The following is a 17,619-nucleotide window of genomic DNA, read 5'->3' as shown; positions in this document are numbered from 1 at the left end:
TTGGGGAGACGCCGATGCCAATTACTGCTCATCTTTGCCGAGTGCTTTTCCGGTGCCAGGAAGCCCACCAGGTACTTCCTGTGGGGCAGGGAAAGGGTGCAGAGAGGGCTGTGGAGAGAGGTATCTCATCCCTGCCCCTTTGGTCACCGTCCTGCTGAGGGCAAACCTTACCTGTGGGTGGCACTGAAGTAGACCCAATCTCCCTAAACGAAGGCTGGCCTCTACACCTGTACGTCCGTGGTCAGGACGGCTGTCCCCTCGTCAGGGTGGAACAAGGGAGAGGTCGCTTTGCCCGAGTCTCCATGTTTGGGCGGGATGGGACTTGCCTGAGTGTTCCCGGAAGACCTTATTCCATTTGCTGATGAGGGAATTGAGGCACAGAGGGCTTAGCTAAGTTACTTCGGGTCACACGGCTCATACAGCGGGCCTGATTACTGAACCTTCTCACCCACCTTCTCCCGCCCGCCTCCTTGTAGCTGCCGGAGGATTAGACGAAGTAAGGCCCGTGCAGGGATCCGCGTGGGGCCAGGCCGCTAGGTCGCAGGAAACAGTCAGGGTCTCTGGGACACGTGCTTATGTCCTGGAAGTCATCGTCTCACGTAAATCTGAGAGGAGCTGATCCCCGAGGGTCCCTCTAGGACGTCCTTGCTGACGATTATCCCCTCTTCTCGGATTGCTCTCGGACATTCTAAATCAAGGGACCCACGCTCCTCTCCAGCTCGTAGGGACCTTTGTCCTGGCTGCCAGAATCCTCCCTCCCTGCTGTCCCACAGACACTCTGCCTTACACTCCGCCTCCCCTCTGTGCCCAGGTTCACCAGCTCTGTGCTCTACCAGGGCCTCATCATGCACGTGGGCGCCACGGGTGCGAACCTCTACCTGGATTTCTTGTACTCGGCTCTGGTTGAATTCCCGGCGGCCTTCATCATCCTCGTCACCATTGACCACTGCGGCCTCATCTGCCCGTTGGCCCTGTCAAACCTGGTGGCGGGGGCAGCCTGCTTCGCCATGATTTTTATCTCACACGGTGAGCTGTCCATCATCATCTTCTAGGGAACTGAATTATCCAACTGTGGGAACAGTGTTTTCGCTGCTCGATGAGCCCCTGGGATAAGAACAAAGACAAAGATGGGTGTTACCTTCATCTACAAGGGGTTTTTTTCGTTTTTTGTTTTTGTTTTTTAAATTGAGGTATAACATACACTCAATGAGCAAATTATAAGTATAAAAGCTGATGAGTTTGTCCATAGGTATATATCTGGGTACCATGACCCAGATTACGTGGCACATTTCCAGCACCTTAGGAGGTTCCCCCATGGTCCCCGACATTCCATATTCAACCCCCCTGTTCAGATCACCGCTGCTCTGACCTCTGTCCCTGAGCGTTAATTCCAACGGTTCTTGAAGTTCACACGAAAGGAACCATACGAGATGTGCCCTGTGTATTTGTCTTGCTTCGTTCACTCATTCCATCTGTGAGATTTATCCATGCCATCACACCGGAGCGTAGTTTATGTGCTTTTTCATCGTTGTGCAGCATTCCACCGTATGAATCCCTTGCCACTTACCTGTCTCACTGCTGACTGACCCTTGTGTGGTTTCCAGCATCTGCCTCTTGGGATCTAAGCTGCAGTGAACATTCTAGCACATTGTCTTGTCATGGTGCGGGCACCGATTTCCCTTGGGTACAGATCTGTGAGTGTGTTTTCTGGGTCGGGGCGGCATATATGTACCCCTAAGTAGATGCAAACAGGCTTCCAAAATGGTTGGACCAATTTACACTCCCACCGATGATGCCCACGTGTCTAATTGTGACACATCATCACCAACACGGGGTGTGGCTAGTCTTTTTCACACCAGCCATTTCGGTGGGTGTGTGCTTTCATCCTTCATTCTTACAATCCAGGATAATCCAAAACAGAATCATTTTCGTCAGTTTTAATTTCCAGTGCACAAATTGCCTTTCCTCTTTGTTCCTTTGGGAAGATTGTTAAACCAGATTTGCTATTCTCTCTGGTTTCATTGCTTGCGCTCTGGCCTTGTTGGTTAAGTGAGTTGTTTTGGTAAGCTTTTATGGAGGGTATTGTGGGAAGCGTTTCCTGAACTCTGTCTTCTCAAGGAACAGGCTAGATATAGATCAGGCTGAAAATAAAAAATAATAAATACAAAAAATAAATAAAAAGAGGTGGAAAAAGGCAGCTCAGTTTTCTCCCCCCTCCTTGCATGGTGAGAGGACAAAGAAGACAGGGAAAGGGGCAGAGGCCATCTGAAATAGATTTTACCCACCTTCTCCCGCATTTTCTTGTTTCTAGGATCCTGGAAAGATAAATGAGAAGTTTTGTTGTTGTGGTTGTTGTTGTTTTTTAAGTAACAGTACTGGGTACAGAGAGGGAGCTTGAGGTCTGAGACTGTTCAATTATCAGGCAGGCAGAGCCCAGGCATCATGTTCTGTGGTCCCATCCTCCCAGGCCCCCCTCACAGCCCCACCCTCTCCACTTGGCCTCGATTTAGTCCTTGTCACATTAGATGGTAAACACTCACTCCCTCGTCCAGGAAGTATTTCGAGTACCTTCTCTGTGGCCAGTGTGCATCTAGGCCCTGGGATCTCAGCAGAGAGTTCTTGCTTTGCAGAATTTGCATTCTAGAGGGAAAAAGAGAAGGCGAAGCGTGGCGGGCTTAGTCCTTGGTGTGGTGGTCAGGGGTGGCCTCGGGAGACCTGAATGAGGGGAATGAGCCGTGTTGCCGTCTAGGGAATGTGCTTCCCGGGGGGGGACAGGAGTGGGAGTCTCCCCGAGGAGGGCAGAGCTGAGCATTCAAGGAACAGCTGGAATCCTTGCACCCAGAATCAGGAGAGCAGGGGCAGGAGCGATGGACGGAGGCCCAGTTAGCAGGAGGTGGCCTTGGACTGTACCCCAGTGTGGAAGAGAGGCACTGGGGGCTTTGGGCAGGGATGGCCCCACAGTGCCAAGGGGAGCCGGGGCAGTTGAACAGCTCAACAGATTAAAGACCCCAGAGTTTGTGTGCAAGGCCCTCCCTCTATGTACGGAGTAAACTTCATCTTTTCTCTTTAGGAAGCTGGGGCGTGTCCTTGATTAGCACAAGGTGGGGAGACTGGGCTGGACCTTGTGGCCAGCTCGTTCCTAAGGCCACCGTGTCCTCTCTCCTGGGAGCCTCACGCTGGTGGAGTGAAACAGAGCAGGCTTCCGTGAGCAGCCAATATCTGGGGCCAGGGATTGAGATGGCATAGTGGCTGTGACCCAAGAGGCTTTCTAAGTGACCTGGCATGTCACAGGAGCCACTTGTGTGTGTCAGTGTTTGGGGCGATCCAGGTGGAGCAGGTGAAGGTGCCCAATTCTTGGATCAGTCCTCAACAGGGGACGGGCTTCCTGGACCGTCATGTAATCAAGAGCCCGCAGCAGTCGGCTAAGCGGAGACAAGGTTTGCTTCCCTAATGCTCACATCTGGGACTATCTGGAGAAGGGTTTTGGTTTTAAAAATGTGTTTGGAAATGAACCCTAGATGGAAGATTAGAAATCTGGTCTGTCGGCTCCAGGATAGTACCTAAAGGGCTGCATTTTTCGTGTACCTACTGTGTTTCCGGAAACCAAGAGACAAAGAAGGAAGTCACGTGGCTGACAGGAGGCAGAGCTGAGACTCCAAATGCATGTTCTTTCCCCTGCACAGAGGAGACCCCTTCATGTGTCACGGTCAAGTTCTGAGACCTCTGAGGACTGTTTACTTATCCCAGAAGGAAAGAGTTAGACAAGACAGTCCTTCAGGCCCTTCCAGCTCTAAAGGCCAAGCTTCTTAACCTGACTCCTCGAGGGAGGGAACTCTGTGACCGCAGTCCTCATGTGAGATCCCCACCTCTGTGTTTCCTGTCCAGATCTGCACTGGCTAAACATCACAGTAGCTTGCATCGGCCGAATGGGAATCACCATCGTGTTCCAAATCGTGTGCCTGGTGAACGCCGAGCTGTATCCCACGTTCGTCAGGTGGGCGCACAAAGCGGGGTGGGGTGGGGGGGCGGAGGTCGGGTAGCCCCTGAAATAGCTGTGCACCAGCCAGGCTCAACGAGGACCGGCACTTCTAAGACAATTCCTCAAGGCTCCCCCAAGGTCCGTTGGGACATCGAGGCGGGGGTTGGGCATCAAAGAGCGCGTCAACACCCGATTGTAGGAGAGAACGTGAGATGGAAAGGTTGGAGGAGACTGTGCAGAGGGCAGGCATGAGAGAAAAGGCATCTGCATAGAGACGGGAGAGAGCAGGAGACTGAGTTTCAGCCCAGCCCACGGCTAGTGGCACGAACTCCCGTAGCTCCATCCGTGCCTGTAGACACACGTTGCGTAGACAGAGTTCCGACTGGCCCAGTGACACAGGAAGCATTTCTAGAGCTGTGCCATTTCGCCCCCAATGTCATTATTTCCATTTTACAGATGAGGAAGTTGAGGTTCAGAGAGGGATACAGGACTCGCAAGAGGCACACAGCTGGAAAGTGGCAGGGCGTCTGCCCTGATGCCCACCAGAAGCCCGTGCCTTTCCCGTGATGACACAATGCTTGTCCGTAAACGTAGCAACAGGCCTGGAGGACTTATCGTTCCAAGTCAGGTTCAGACCAGAGTTCACTCTAACACGCACAGTTTGCTGAATTTTTATTATATGTGTGTTCATTTACCTGCCGCGACGATCGGTATGGAGACGTCTCCATCATCTCCAAATGCTTCCTCGTGTCCCTTCCCCACCTCCAGCACCTGGCAACCACTCATCTGATTTCTGTCCCTTTGGTTCTACCTTTTCCAGAATGTCATGTCAATGAAGTCACAAGGCAGGCAGACTCGGTGTTTGTCTCCTTTCACTTAGCGGGACGGGGGACGTCACGTAGTTGCCCGCCTGCGTCCGTGCTCTGCCCCTTCTGAGTGCGCGCTGAGTGCTTTTCCGGCGTGTGAATGATGTGCCACGATTTGTTTATCCATTGCCCAGTGTATTGGCATTGACTGTCTCCAGGTTGGAGTGATTACAGTGTAGCTGCTCATAAACATTCAGGCACGGGTCTCTGAGTGGATACGTGTTGTCGTATCTCGTGGCCACAAACTTAGGAGTGGCTCATATGGTAAGTGTGTGTTTAAATTTATAAGAAACCGTCAGAACGTTTGCCAAAGAGGCTGCGCCATTTTGCGTTCCGCCAGCCACGTGAGACATCCTATCGTTCCACATCCTCATCAGCACTTGGTATTGTGAGTTGTCTTTTTCTTTATTCTTTATTTTTTATTTTTCGAAGTCATTCTGAGAAGTAGTGGTATTATTGTGACTTTAAATTACATTTTCCTAATTACTAAAAATGTTGAGCATCTTTGTATGGACTTACTGCCATCTGTGTTTTAGGAGGCTTAGTTTTAAATGAAGATTATTTTTAGGGTAAAAGAAACTAACCACTTTACTTAAAGGTTGAATTCGGACCTTCGTTAGAATTTGGTCTATTTCCTCAAACTGTCTCTTCGGTCTGTGTCACTCTTTCTGGTGTGCTATTCCTCATGCCATCATGCTAGTAGTTTCTAAGGAATATTCCAGCTCCCCAATCGCTCAGCTGCACAGCAATCTGAGCCCATCAGTCAGCCAGAAGGTGCAACAGTGGCCCTGATTTACTGTCCTCTTCCCCACCTGCCCTTCATTAAAAGGCTCTGTCTCATACTTTCATCTATAAAAGGTTGCTTGGACTGAGTACAAAGGGATGAAGGCACATTAAAGAGAAAATCTTCCACATTTGGCAGTCCTGAGCCCGGAGTCTAAAATAGCCGGGCCAAACAATTCCATTGTCATGGCCACCGGACCCAGGGGACTGGCTGAAAATGTTAACTGTCAAAGGGCCTGAGTCCCTGCTCCTATGGGAAAGAAAGCCAAGCAACCCATCTCAAGGAGCCATTTGTGCAGAGAGCCTGTTGATAAGGATTCTCAATAACTAGAAACGGAAGCCAGAAGTTCAGAAATAACTTTAGGGGCGCCTGGGTGGCTCAGTCGGTTAAGCATCTTTCTGACTCTTGGTTTCGGCTCAGGTCGTGATCTCACGGTTTGTGATTTCAAGCCCCACGTCGGCTCTGAGCAGAGAGCGCGGAGCCTGCTTGGGATTCTCTCTCGCCCCCCTCTCTGTCCTTCCCCTGCTCACACACACACACACACACACACTCGCAAAATACATAAATAAACTTTATTAAAAAAAACTTTAAATGTGATCCATACACACACAAGAATAAGAGTCATGAAAGTTCTGATATTTTCAATTGATAGAATCCAATCGAAACTGTTTTTTTTTTTTTTTAAAAACGGGTTACTCCTGTTACTTTATTACTTTACAAGAGCTCCAAATTTAAAAATTACTATTGAAGCCATCTTGACCCTGCTTCTTACTCACAGGAGGCTTTAGAAATGAACAGCCACCTTCTGACTGCAGCACATATTGTCAAGAACGTTCTTTTGGCTTCAGGAGTCTCTGCCTTGTGTTGGAAATCGTCTCTCCTTTTTGTCTCCTCACTCTGGCATGGGCTGCCTGAAAACGGGAACGACATAGCGTACTTCTCTGTACCTGTAATAGAGCTGTCCTGAGCGGTCCCCAAGGGCCCGTAGAATGGCTGAGTGCAGAAAACACCACACCATGTGGCTTTCCCATAAGGAACTTAGCTCCCTCTCCCTACTGCTTCTAGCTTCTGTGTGCTTATTACATTTTTTTACTTCTCTAAAACGTAACTGCTTAAAATAACGGCGTCTTTTCTTTCTTCTCTTGGAAATGGCACTGAAGCTATTCGAAAAATGAGAATAAACAAAGCTGCAAATGCCAACTTTAAAACTAGGATGACCCTGGGGGCGCCGGGGTGGCTCAGCCAGTTGAGCATCCAACTTGGGCTCAGGTCATGATCTCGAGGTTTGTGAGTTCGAGCCCCGCGTCGGGCCCTGTGCTGACAGCTCAGAGCCTGGAGCCTGCTTCAGATTCTGTGTCTCCCTCTCTCTCTGCCCCTTCCCCTGCTCGTGCTCTCTCTCTTTCTCTCTCAAAAATAAATAAACATAAACAAACAAACAAACCTAGGATGACCCTGAAAGACAAGTGTGAGAAGAAGGGCTGCTGAATGCAGTGAGGTTTCAGAGGGTCTGGAAGATTCCAGGGATGCACATGGTGACAGTAACCCTTGGACAAGGCCAACAGTTTTCCAAAGCAGGAAGCATACCGGGGAGGGTACAACCCACAGTCCCTTGTTTGTAGTAACAGGATGGCTTCAGGGGCTGGACCCGTAAGCTCCATCCCCCCGACCTTGTGAGGCCAAAGGTGGTACAGGTAGAGCGAGGCCACGAGAGACCATTCAGGGACCTTGGAGATGGCGGTGTGCGCGAGGCAGGGTGGAGGAGAAAGACCCAACACGGTGAGCAATTCTGTCCTGTTGACCCCTGTAGATTGGGAGTGAGAGACGTTAAGCATCTGATCGCATACGACCCAGGTCAAAAAGAGAATCTGTCCTGACCCGGCACGTGGCCTGGCTCCTCTCCACAAATTCTTCGACACGGCTGATACAGGAAGAGATCCCAGTAGTAAAGATGGATGATAAAAAAGCAATCCACCCAGTTACGCAAATAGACCATGAGAGAAGAGGAGAAAGGGAACAAAGGGCAAAGGACAAATGAAGAATACTCACGAGCAAAATAGTGTCACAAAGCAGATGAAAACGGTGACCCAAAATACCACAACCAAATGCAAACTCTGCCTGAGTCATCTCTATCAAATGAAAGCCTAAAGCCAAGATAAAAGTTCTTGGGTCAGAATATGGACCAGATGATAAAAATGGAAACCTGTTTGAAAGCAGTGCAAAGGAGAACCGATACAGTGAGGGAAAGGCAAGGTAGATCTGAGAATTGCAAAATGAAACGGAAATAAGCAAAGAGTTTAAAAGTCTTGGAGATCACACACACACGCATGCACACGCACACGTGCACATACACACATCCCAGAAAAGATAACAGAAAGAGTGAAACAAACAAAAAAAACCTCCAAGAAATTAAAAAAAAAAACCTTCAAGGAAACTTCTAGAAATAAAAGAATGGTTGACTCTATGATTTGAAGTGGCACATGGTGTCACAGGAAAAACCGACTCAGAAGGAAGCGATAAGGAATATTCTATTAAGTTACTGGGCTGAAGGTTTGAGTCACAGATCTAGGGGGAGTATCTACTTGATATCAGATTGATAATCATTAAATGGGGGATTAAAGGGTATGTGGTTTTGAGTACAAACAGCAGAAAATGTCAGAAATCTGACAATAAAGAAAGGCAGAACTAACGGAGGCAGGGACAGGAAAGGAGAGGGAACGTCAGATGTGGTGTGATAAGCTGATTTCCTTTGTGTACTTTCTCCAGCTTGGGGGAAAAATGTATTATTAAAAGCTGATAAATTGCATAGTGTTTTAGGTATATTTTAAGATGTAAGGAGAAACACGAAAACAATGATACTATTAACTAAAATCAGTGCAGGCAGGGATGGTTTGAGGAGGAAGTGGGAATACACGAATTTTATAATTGTTTATAATAGGAAGTTAATGAATACTGTCTAAAGAAATACAGTATTACATGTATTAAATAAAATTATAAAAGTAACATTTGGAATAAAAATACAAGCCTTCCAGGGCACCTGGCTAGCTCAGTGGGAAGAGTATGGGATTCTTGATCTGGGGGTCATGAGTTCAAGTCCCACACTGAGTGCAGAGATTACTAAAAAACAAATAAACTTAAAAAAATACAAACCTTCCAAATTATCAGAAAAAAATACTGATAACTAACACATATTGAAAATAAGACACTAGAAGTGGTAAAAACCATGACATAAAAGCTAACGACAGAATTAAGACCAAGCGTTTCTGACATTTAAATAAACACAAAGAGACTCAAGTCCTCTATTTAAAAAAAGAGACTCCTTGAGTTGATTACAAAGCAAAACTGAACAATTTGCTCATAGTTGAAGCACAACTTCTTGGAAAGGTTGAAAAGAAAAGAATGCATGAAAACATATCAGTAAATGCAGACAAAAATATAGCAAGAGCCATAATCTTATCAGACAAAATTGAATGTATGCCAAAAATGTATTTAATAAGATAAGGAAGTCCCTAAACAATGATAAAGAGGAAATCCACAATGGTCTCACAGGGAGATTTTACAAAACATGTAATTAATAGAAAACTCCAACGATACTCAAACTATTCTAGACGATAGAAAAAGGAGAAAGATTTTTTAAAAATTTTAATAAAGCTAGCATAATACTGGTATCAAAGAACAACAAAGATCAAGAAAACAAGGAAACTATAGGTAAATATTATTGGTAGAATTTTGATTAAAGCCCTAAACCATATATTATCAAACAGAATAGTGGGACATTGAAGTAATAATATATCATGTCTAAGATGAGCTACTCAGGAACACAAAGTCCAGTATTAGAAAATCTAATGGTATAAACCATGCTAATAAATTGAAAGAGTTTTATAGAGCTAATAAATTAAAGCTGACAAATTAAAACTGTTCTGTATTATTTCCATTGGCAGTGAAAGGCATTTAATAAATTCAACATCTACTCTTGCTATTATAATCTTTCCATAAAACATGGATAGATAATTTTTACATATAATTCCCTCAATATACTTTTTACAGCTAAGAAGAAATATCCTGTTGAAAACTGATCAAATAAATCATAAATATGTTTACAGGTATAGTGGCAAACACTGAGAGATGATATAGCCAGCCAAGATGCAAATAGGTATCACAGAAGAAGCTTAGGTCATATCCTAGAGGATAAAACGTTTCCCAGTTTATTGTTCCTAGCTTAACCATGTTTTTAAAACAAAGTTCAAGACTATTTATAGGAATACAAAAATACCCAGCACTGAACAAGCAAGATTTATCAACAGTCAGAAGAAGTATGAATGTTCTAAACACCCCAATTAAAAGTCAAAGATCGTCAGATTGGACAAAAAAGTGATACCCAACTGTATACTGGCTACAAGAAACTCACTTTAAATATAGGGGCAGAGATAGTTTAAGAGTAGAATGATGATGGGGCGCCTGGGTGGCTCAGTCGGCTCAGCATCTGACTTGGGGTCAGGTCATGATCTCATGGTTTATGGGTTTGAGCCCTGCACTGGGCTGTCTGCTGTCAGCACGGTGCCTGTTTCGATTCTCTGTCCCTCTCTCTCTTTCTGCCGCTCGCACGCGGTCTCTGTCTCAAAACAAATACATAAACTTAAAAAAAAAAAAGAGTAAAAGGATGGAAAAAGATATTCCATACAAACACTAGTCAAAAGTGGCCGTATTCATGTAAGACAGAGTAGATGTCAGAGCAAAGACTATCACCAGGGAAGAAGAGAATCCTTTCAGGTAGGATCATTTCTCTGATTCTCTTCTAGGCTTCTTCATCCTCCCATCCTTAATACCTTCTCTCTGCCCTTCCCTATGTCTTCATGGAAAGAAGAAAGAAAAGAAAAAAAAAGAAAAGAAAAGAGGAAAAGAAAAGAGAGAGAGAGGGAGGGAGGGAAGGAAGGAAGGAAGGAAGGAAGGAAGGAAGGAAGGAAGGAAGAGCTCAGCTTGCACCAACCAGTTCTCCAACTTTCCAGATACCCCCTGGGTATCCTGTTCCATTCTGATGGTAACCTCATGGAGTTAGTGCAGATCCCACGGGGTAAGGGCTCAGTCCCACAAGACTGGCCCCACCTCAGATGCCAGGCTGGGTCTAAATCAGGACTCCCATATCCCCTTCCTCAAGTTCAATAATTTGCTCTATCTCATGGAACTCAGAGAAACACTTATTTGCAGTTACCGGTTGATGATAAAGGACATAATAAAGGATATAAATGAACGGCCACATGAAGAGGTACCTAGGGTGAGGCCTGGAAGGGTCCCAAGCACGGGAGCTTTTGTCCCCGCGGAGTTGGGGTGGGCCACCCTTGCAGTGCATGGATATGTTCACCAACCTGGAAGCTCTGAACCCCACAGGTCGGGGTTTCCATGGAGGCTCTGTTATGTAGCATGATTGACTGAAGATCATTGGCCATTGGGGATTAACTCTATGCCAGCCTCTCTCCCCTCCCTGTGCTTGCTCTAGGATAAGGTTAACCTTTGGGAAGTTGGATCACAGAAGCAGCATCTTTTTTGTTCTCTATTTTGTCAGGAACCTTGGAGTGATGGTGTGCTCCTCCCTGTGTGATCTGGGCGGGATCATCACCCCCTTCCTGGTCTTCAGGCTGATGGAGGTTTGGCGAGGCTCGCCCCTCATTTTGTTTGGTAAGACTTCCTGGGATGTTTATTATTCCTTCTTCCCAGCCCAGCACGATTACTCAACAACTATTTGATGAGCGGATGATGTCCTCCAGTGAGTTTACAGATGACAAGGGTGGCGCCTTCCCTGTCGCCGTCTCCTGGCTCGCTCTGTCTTGCTCCACGGGAAGATAGGAGGCCGTTCCTGGAAGGCAGGCCAGAGGCTTACATTCTATGGCTCCGGAGTCCAATAATTGTCTCATAGGACAGAATTTGAGAGGCCTCTGTTGACACAGCCTCCTCCTTTCTTACGAATTTGACTCCTAATTTTTGTGCATTTCACATGTAATTGCTGGAGGCTTAAAGATGCTGAATTATCACTCTGCTGCTTCACAGCGGAAATAGGGACAAATGGGAATCGAAGTTTCGTATCAGCTGTGATAGTGATGAAGTTGGATTAGAGAAGGAGGAGGGGACTCTAATTTCTCTCCCCAAACTGAGACCTTGGGACCTCCGAGACCCTGCTGACCCACTTGGTGGAAGGCAGAACGGCCATCTACGTGCAGAGAGGTGCTGTGCGGGGGCCCAGGCATAGCACGAGGGAGAGGGCGGGGGACAGAGGAAGGGAGAAATTAGGGGAGGAGGGATGGGGAAGGAGAAACGAGAGAGGCCCACACTGCCCACAAATATATTATCTATGCTTCGTATCAAATATGTAGTAATGTAATATTAATATATAGTAACTATAGTATATATTATAGCTTATAAATGGTAACTATTATATATATTATATATAAAACAATACATTATAATGCAATTATCTAATGTGTATAGTTTTATATATAACTATAATATATGGAATATACATTATATATAATAAATCAATCTGCTAACACTTAAACATCAGTTACTGTCCAAGTTATTCTTATGTAGAAGTAAAATGAAGGCACTATTCCCATTTATTTATTTTGAGAGGGTGGGAGGGGTCGAGAGAGAGGGAGAGAGGGAATTTCAAGTAGGGTCCATGCTGTCAGTGCAGAGTCCAACTCAGAGCTGGAACTCGTGGACCGTGAGATCATGACCTGAGCCAAAACCAAGAGTCAGACACTTAGCGGACTGAGCCACCCAGGCGCCCCACTATTCCCCTTGGTCACTCTGACATTTCCCCAGTGATCCTATTGCTTTAACTTTTGTTTCCTAGATGTTCCCGACTTCTAAACACCCAGTGTCTCTCACAGGTGCATTATCTAGCCATCCCTTTAGCTAGCGGTCGGCATCCCTACATGGTGTTGGCTGTGCTCTAACGGCTCCGTGTGAACTCTGTTTCGTTTGAAGCGATATTGGGCCTGGTTGCCGGGGGGGTGACGCTGCTTCTTCCTGAGACCAAAGGGGTCACTTTGCCAGAGACCATCGAGGATGCAGAGAACCTTGGGAGGTGAGCCTGTGGTGCCTGGGGACTCGGGGTTCACGTGAGTGACACCTGCCCCCTGGTATCTCCATTTCCTCTATCTTAGTGGTTTAGGAGCTTCACAGATATCTGTGCATTTATTTATTTATTTATTTAAACCAGAGCTGCTGTAGAGAGAAACACGACACAAATATCCACTGGCTTTGGGTGAGGAAAGATTGGAAAGCACGAATATATGGTTTTGGTTGGCAGTTAGCCGTTCTGAACTGTGGGACTGAGAACATGTGTCTGAGATGCTGACTGAACAAGGGCCGAGTCCCTAGCTCACCAGGAGCTAACTGCCCTGAGTTGGGAGCTATTTTTAAATCAGTCTTCTGTCCTTTTAGCAATTGTTGGTTCTGATTCTTTTTTTAAAAAAAAATTTTTATGTTTATTTATTTATTTTGAGAGATAGAGTGAGAGCAGGGGAGGGGCAGAGAGAGAGAGGGAGAATCTCGAGCAGGCTCTGCGCTGAGCACAGAGCCTGATGCGGGGCTTGAACTCAAGAAACTGTGAGATCATGACCTGAGCCAAAATCAAGAGTTGGACACTCAGCTGAGCCACCAAGGCACCCCTGTTGATTCTGACTCTTTAATGACTTTCTTTACAAAGGAAGAGGGACTTAAAACTTTCATTCTTGTGACAGGGACAAGGACTTTAATGGAGTCTCAGATTTTTCTCTTACAGCAATAAAAAAGGAAAGGAATAAGCAATGCTTGAGGAGGTAGCCTCTCGGGTCCCCCTCCAGGCTCGCTCTGTGGATTCCATAAGAAAGAGCATGAGTCCCTGTGACATAGAGAGAATGATCTAGGGAGTCAAAGAGATCTGGGCTCAAATCCAGTCATCTACTCAGCCACATGACTTTGGGGATGTCGTTGAACCTTACAGGAAGTTTACCTCCTTGCCTGACAAATAGCCACACTAATACTCGCCTTGGAGGATTGCTGGGAACATTCAGTGAGATAAGGTGGGGGGACAGTGACTGATCGTGTGCCCCACACGTAGTAGGTGTTCGATAAACCTTAGATTTTCTCCATTCTTCTTGCATATTTTGTAAACTCCTCGGTGATTCTCAAAACTTAGTATGCAGAAGGATCACAAAAGAAGAAGCTTACTGAAATGCAGATTCCCGAGCCTTCTAGGTTTGTTGATTTTGTAAATGAGGGGTGGGACCCAGGAATCTGTGCTGTTAATAAGCTCTGCCAATGAAGCTCATAAGTGCTTCATAAACCTCACTTTGACAAATTCTGGATGTCTCCGTACTGATAAGGGACAAAACTATTTTTTTTTTAAAGCGTATTTATTTATTTTGAGAGAGATTGAGAGCACGAGTGGTGGGGGGTAGGGGCAGAAAAGAAGGAGAGAGAGAATCCCAAGCACATTCCTTGTGGTCAGCTCAGAGCCCGACTTGGGTTCAGTCTCATGACCGTGAGATCATGACCTGAGTTGAAATTAAAGGTCAGACATTTAACCGACTGCACCAGCCAGGTGCCCTGGGACACTCTATTTTAACTGTAAACGCATTTTCTAGTTGATGACAATATGCCTTTTTGGGTCCCAAATAGGTAGCTAATATTGATTATCAGATTAAAAAAATTTTTTTTTAATGTTTTCATTTATTTTTGAAGGAGACAGAGACAGAGCATGAGCGGGGGAGGAGCAGAGAGAGAGGGAGACATAGAACCTGAAGCAGGCTCCAGGCTCTGAGCTGTCAGCACAGAGCCCGATGCAGGGCTCGAACTCATGAAACTGTGAGATCATGACCTGAGCCGAAGTCGAACGCTTAACCAACTGAGCCACCCAGCCGCCCCTGATTATCAGATTTTAAACTATGTCATTACAATTCATTGATAAGCACCGGGTCATCTCTTGAGATATCCCTTTGCTGGTCCTTTTTGTGTTCCTTGCTACCCTCCTTTTCTCCTTTTGTTTTGAGACATATTCCTGTGGACAATTTTGCAATAGTTTCTTTTCCCTTCTCTCTCTTTTGCAATAGTTTCTTAGTCAAAACATTGTTTATTTTAATGCTCATTTTTGTTTTTGGCGGTTACAGGATAGCAAAGGCCAAAGAAAACACGATTTACCTTCAGACCCAAACAGCAGAACGTGCAGGCACGTGAGAGAGATGCTTCGCTGAGATCAAAGATGGGGTTTGCATCCGAAGAAACGCTTAGAAGCCCTTACTTTTCTGTGCTCTTCCTCACTTACCTGCCCCTAAACCAATATTCTGAACAATACCAAATATGCCTCGTTTTACTTTATTTTCTTTCTTTTAAAAAATCTCCCAAAGCCCTGGCCTCTCTTATCTACTTTCCTGGCAGGAGCTGTTGGTGGTTACCAGTTACTTAATTATCTAAAGTATTTCGAAGATCCAATCGAGTTTAAATATGGCTATAAAAGAGGCCTCTGTAACTGGTTTCCTAGAATCTGTGTTGTTTCATTCCCTCCGAAAGAAAATGTCTTTGTATTGGGAGTATTTATCTTGGCAAAAATATTTCAAGGTGTAGCTTTCTTGAAGGGCACTTGGTTTTCAAACATGGAGACTCTCCCGTCAGACCATACCCGAATCACGTTTACGTACGACTCATGGAATAAAGCGTGATCCTCATCCGCAGGCCAGAAGTACTGTAACTTTTTTAGGAAGCGGTTTCTGCCACCTTTGCTCGAGGAAGGTTGTATTCAGTTTCACTCTTGGTTTTCATTCTTGTTGGTGATTCTAGAAGGTAGACTCCTATGCCAACTATAAACTATTGTAGTAAATATATCAAAGAGTTCAGTTTACCACCAGTTATGTAGTAACTGGTTTAAGTTCTGGTGGAAGAGGTGATTTCGTTCCTAGAATACACAAAAACCTTTGTTTTAAAATTTCTTTCCCTGTGAAAGAAACCAAAGACAACGTAATACCCTTGCTTTGGAGCACCTTGGGGAAAAAATATTTCTAATGTGAATCGGAGGCCTGGGGAAAGGCATGGGGCCGTGTTGTCAGCACTTCTGGCCTGCTCGGCTAAGTGATGGTCTCAGGGACGTGAGGCCATGGGTTTGGGCCTGAGCAGTCTTTGATCTTCCTTTGAGAATGGATGTTGGCAACTTGGAACAAGCAAACAAACAAAAGAATGTTCTCGTCTGCCAAATTCTATTTTAAAGAATTTAAAAGTCGGGGGTAGGTGCCTGGGTGGCTCAGCCAGTTGAGCATCTGACTTTGGCTCAAGTCATGACCTCATGGTTCATGGGTTTGAGCCCCATGTCGGGCTCTGTGCTGACAGTTCAGGGCCTGGAACCCACTTCACATGGGGGGTAGGGGGTGGTGACAGCAGGGCAGGAAGCACTCCCTTCCAGCCTTGTGCCTAGAACACGGTGCGTTCTTAGAGAGGCAGCATGAAGTCACGGGAAGAGTCTGGACTCTGCTCTGACCCGGAAGTAGTTCCCACATCTCCATCTATTGATTTTATGGCTCCTTAACCATCTGAGCATCCATGACCTCCTGGCACCCACCTCTAGGTGGGTTCTGGGGTTACAGAAGCTGCAGATCACCCAGGAACGTCACACCAGCCTCCATGCCACGTGGTCCCCACATCTGTCATGCACGTGGGTGTCAACCATCTCCACTCCACCAGCTCACTCCCTGCATCTGTTTGTGAAGGGCAACGTGTCCTATTGTCTGTCTTACCTCTGCCTCCTCTGTGCAGCTAAAGGCTGAATGACTGATGTTTCAAGATGTCACTGGAGCAAATCAGAGACCTCTTAGGCTTACTAAACAAGGACACTTTTCAAAGGCCATCTCGAGACACATTCGTAGATAGGAACTCCCTCAGTCACGGCAACATCTTAAAGCCGATATTATCATCTCCATTTCAAAGCTTCGAGAAAGCTAAATTCAGAGACGGTAAGTGGCTCGTGCTGCCGAAGCAAGGAACTGGGCCTTGTATTTAGCTCTTCTGGACCAGATCGCAGGAGAGATTACGAGCTTCCATTCTAAACATAAAAAATGAAGAGGGGGGACTATTCTAAGAGGCGTGGTCTCTTACGAATGAGTTTCTGGGTCTTAGAGACTTCCATTCCTGGCTTTTCTGATTATCCATTTGTCCCCTGCCACAGGCCTATGGGTTGAATGGAAGGACAGAGGGAAGTCCTGAACGTGCTCTGGGCAGTGGTCTTAAGGTCCCGTTCCCAGGGCCCGTTCTTCGCAGTCCCCGCTCGCTCACTGACTTCTTCAGCCTTGTGGGTGGCATTAACCTTGTTCTGGGTTCCTGTCCGAGTGAAGTGTGTTACCTTTTTCCCCCACTTGTGAGAAAGATGTGCACATTTAAACTGCATGCGTGTCACGGTTGGTTTTTGGAGATGTTGGGCCGGACTAATCCCAAATCTCTCCCTGCAGCACCTGCTGCTTTCTTGGGCAAATCTGATTTGGGGGTGAAAGAACTATGAAAATCTGGTTGCTTGGGAGTTCGGAGAAACAACAAGACTATTAAAAACTATAGTTCGGATTTATCCAGAACTTGCTCCGTACCAGGTACCATCCCAAGCATTTTTAAAATTTTTATTTGAGAGAGAGAGAGAGAGAGAGAGCAAGTGCATGAGTAGGGGAGGGGCAGAGAGAGAGAGAGAATCCCAAACAGGCTCCATGCTGTCAGCACAGAGCGCAGCGCGGGTCTTGAACACACAAACCATGAGATTATGAGCTGAGCCAAGATCAAGAGTCAGATGCTTAAACGACTGAGCCACCCGGGTGCCTCCCATCCCAAGCATTTTATATTATCTCATGAAACCCTCACAGCACCTCCATGACACTGGGTAATATTCCCTAAGTGCAGAGAAAGGGAAATGGAGACAAAGAGAGGTTAACCAGCATGTCCAAGGTCAGTAGGTAGTAAGTGGAGGACCTGAGGTCTCTCCCCCAAAT

General features: G+C 46.1%; 1 protein-coding gene across 2 annotated transcripts in view; it reads left to right on the top strand.

The window, feature by feature from the left end:
* Positions 1 to 15,333, top strand: part of LOC109245396 (solute carrier family 22 member 1) — a 29,870-nt gene extending 14,537 nt beyond the window's left edge. The window contains exons 7-11 of one of the 2 annotated variants that reach the window (XM_053904302.1): positions 812 to 1,026; positions 3,886 to 3,994; positions 11,187 to 11,299; positions 12,608 to 12,707; positions 14,773 to 15,333. In XM_053904302.1, coding sequence (XP_053760277.1) covers positions 812 to 1,026; positions 3,886 to 3,994; positions 11,187 to 11,299; positions 12,608 to 12,707; positions 14,773 to 14,839 — 604 coding nt within the window. In that variant the 3' untranslated portion in view covers positions 14,840 to 15,333. The remainder of the gene's footprint in view (positions 1 to 811; positions 1,027 to 3,885; positions 3,995 to 11,186; positions 11,300 to 12,607; positions 12,708 to 14,772) is intronic. The other variant, XM_053904303.1, reaches the window with a different exon arrangement.
* The last annotated feature ends 2,286 nt before the right edge of the window (positions 15,334 to 17,619 follow it).

Source organism: Panthera pardus, unplaced genomic scaffold, assembly GCF_024362965.1.
Source record: "Panthera pardus isolate Hobbes unplaced genomic scaffold, ASM2436296v1 HiC_scaffold_17, whole genome shotgun sequence".
Classification (NCBI taxonomy): Eukaryota; Metazoa; Chordata; class Mammalia; order Carnivora; family Felidae; genus Panthera; species Panthera pardus.
Note: the sequence above shows the minus strand (reverse complement) of the source record. Positions and strands in the feature narration are given on the sequence as shown.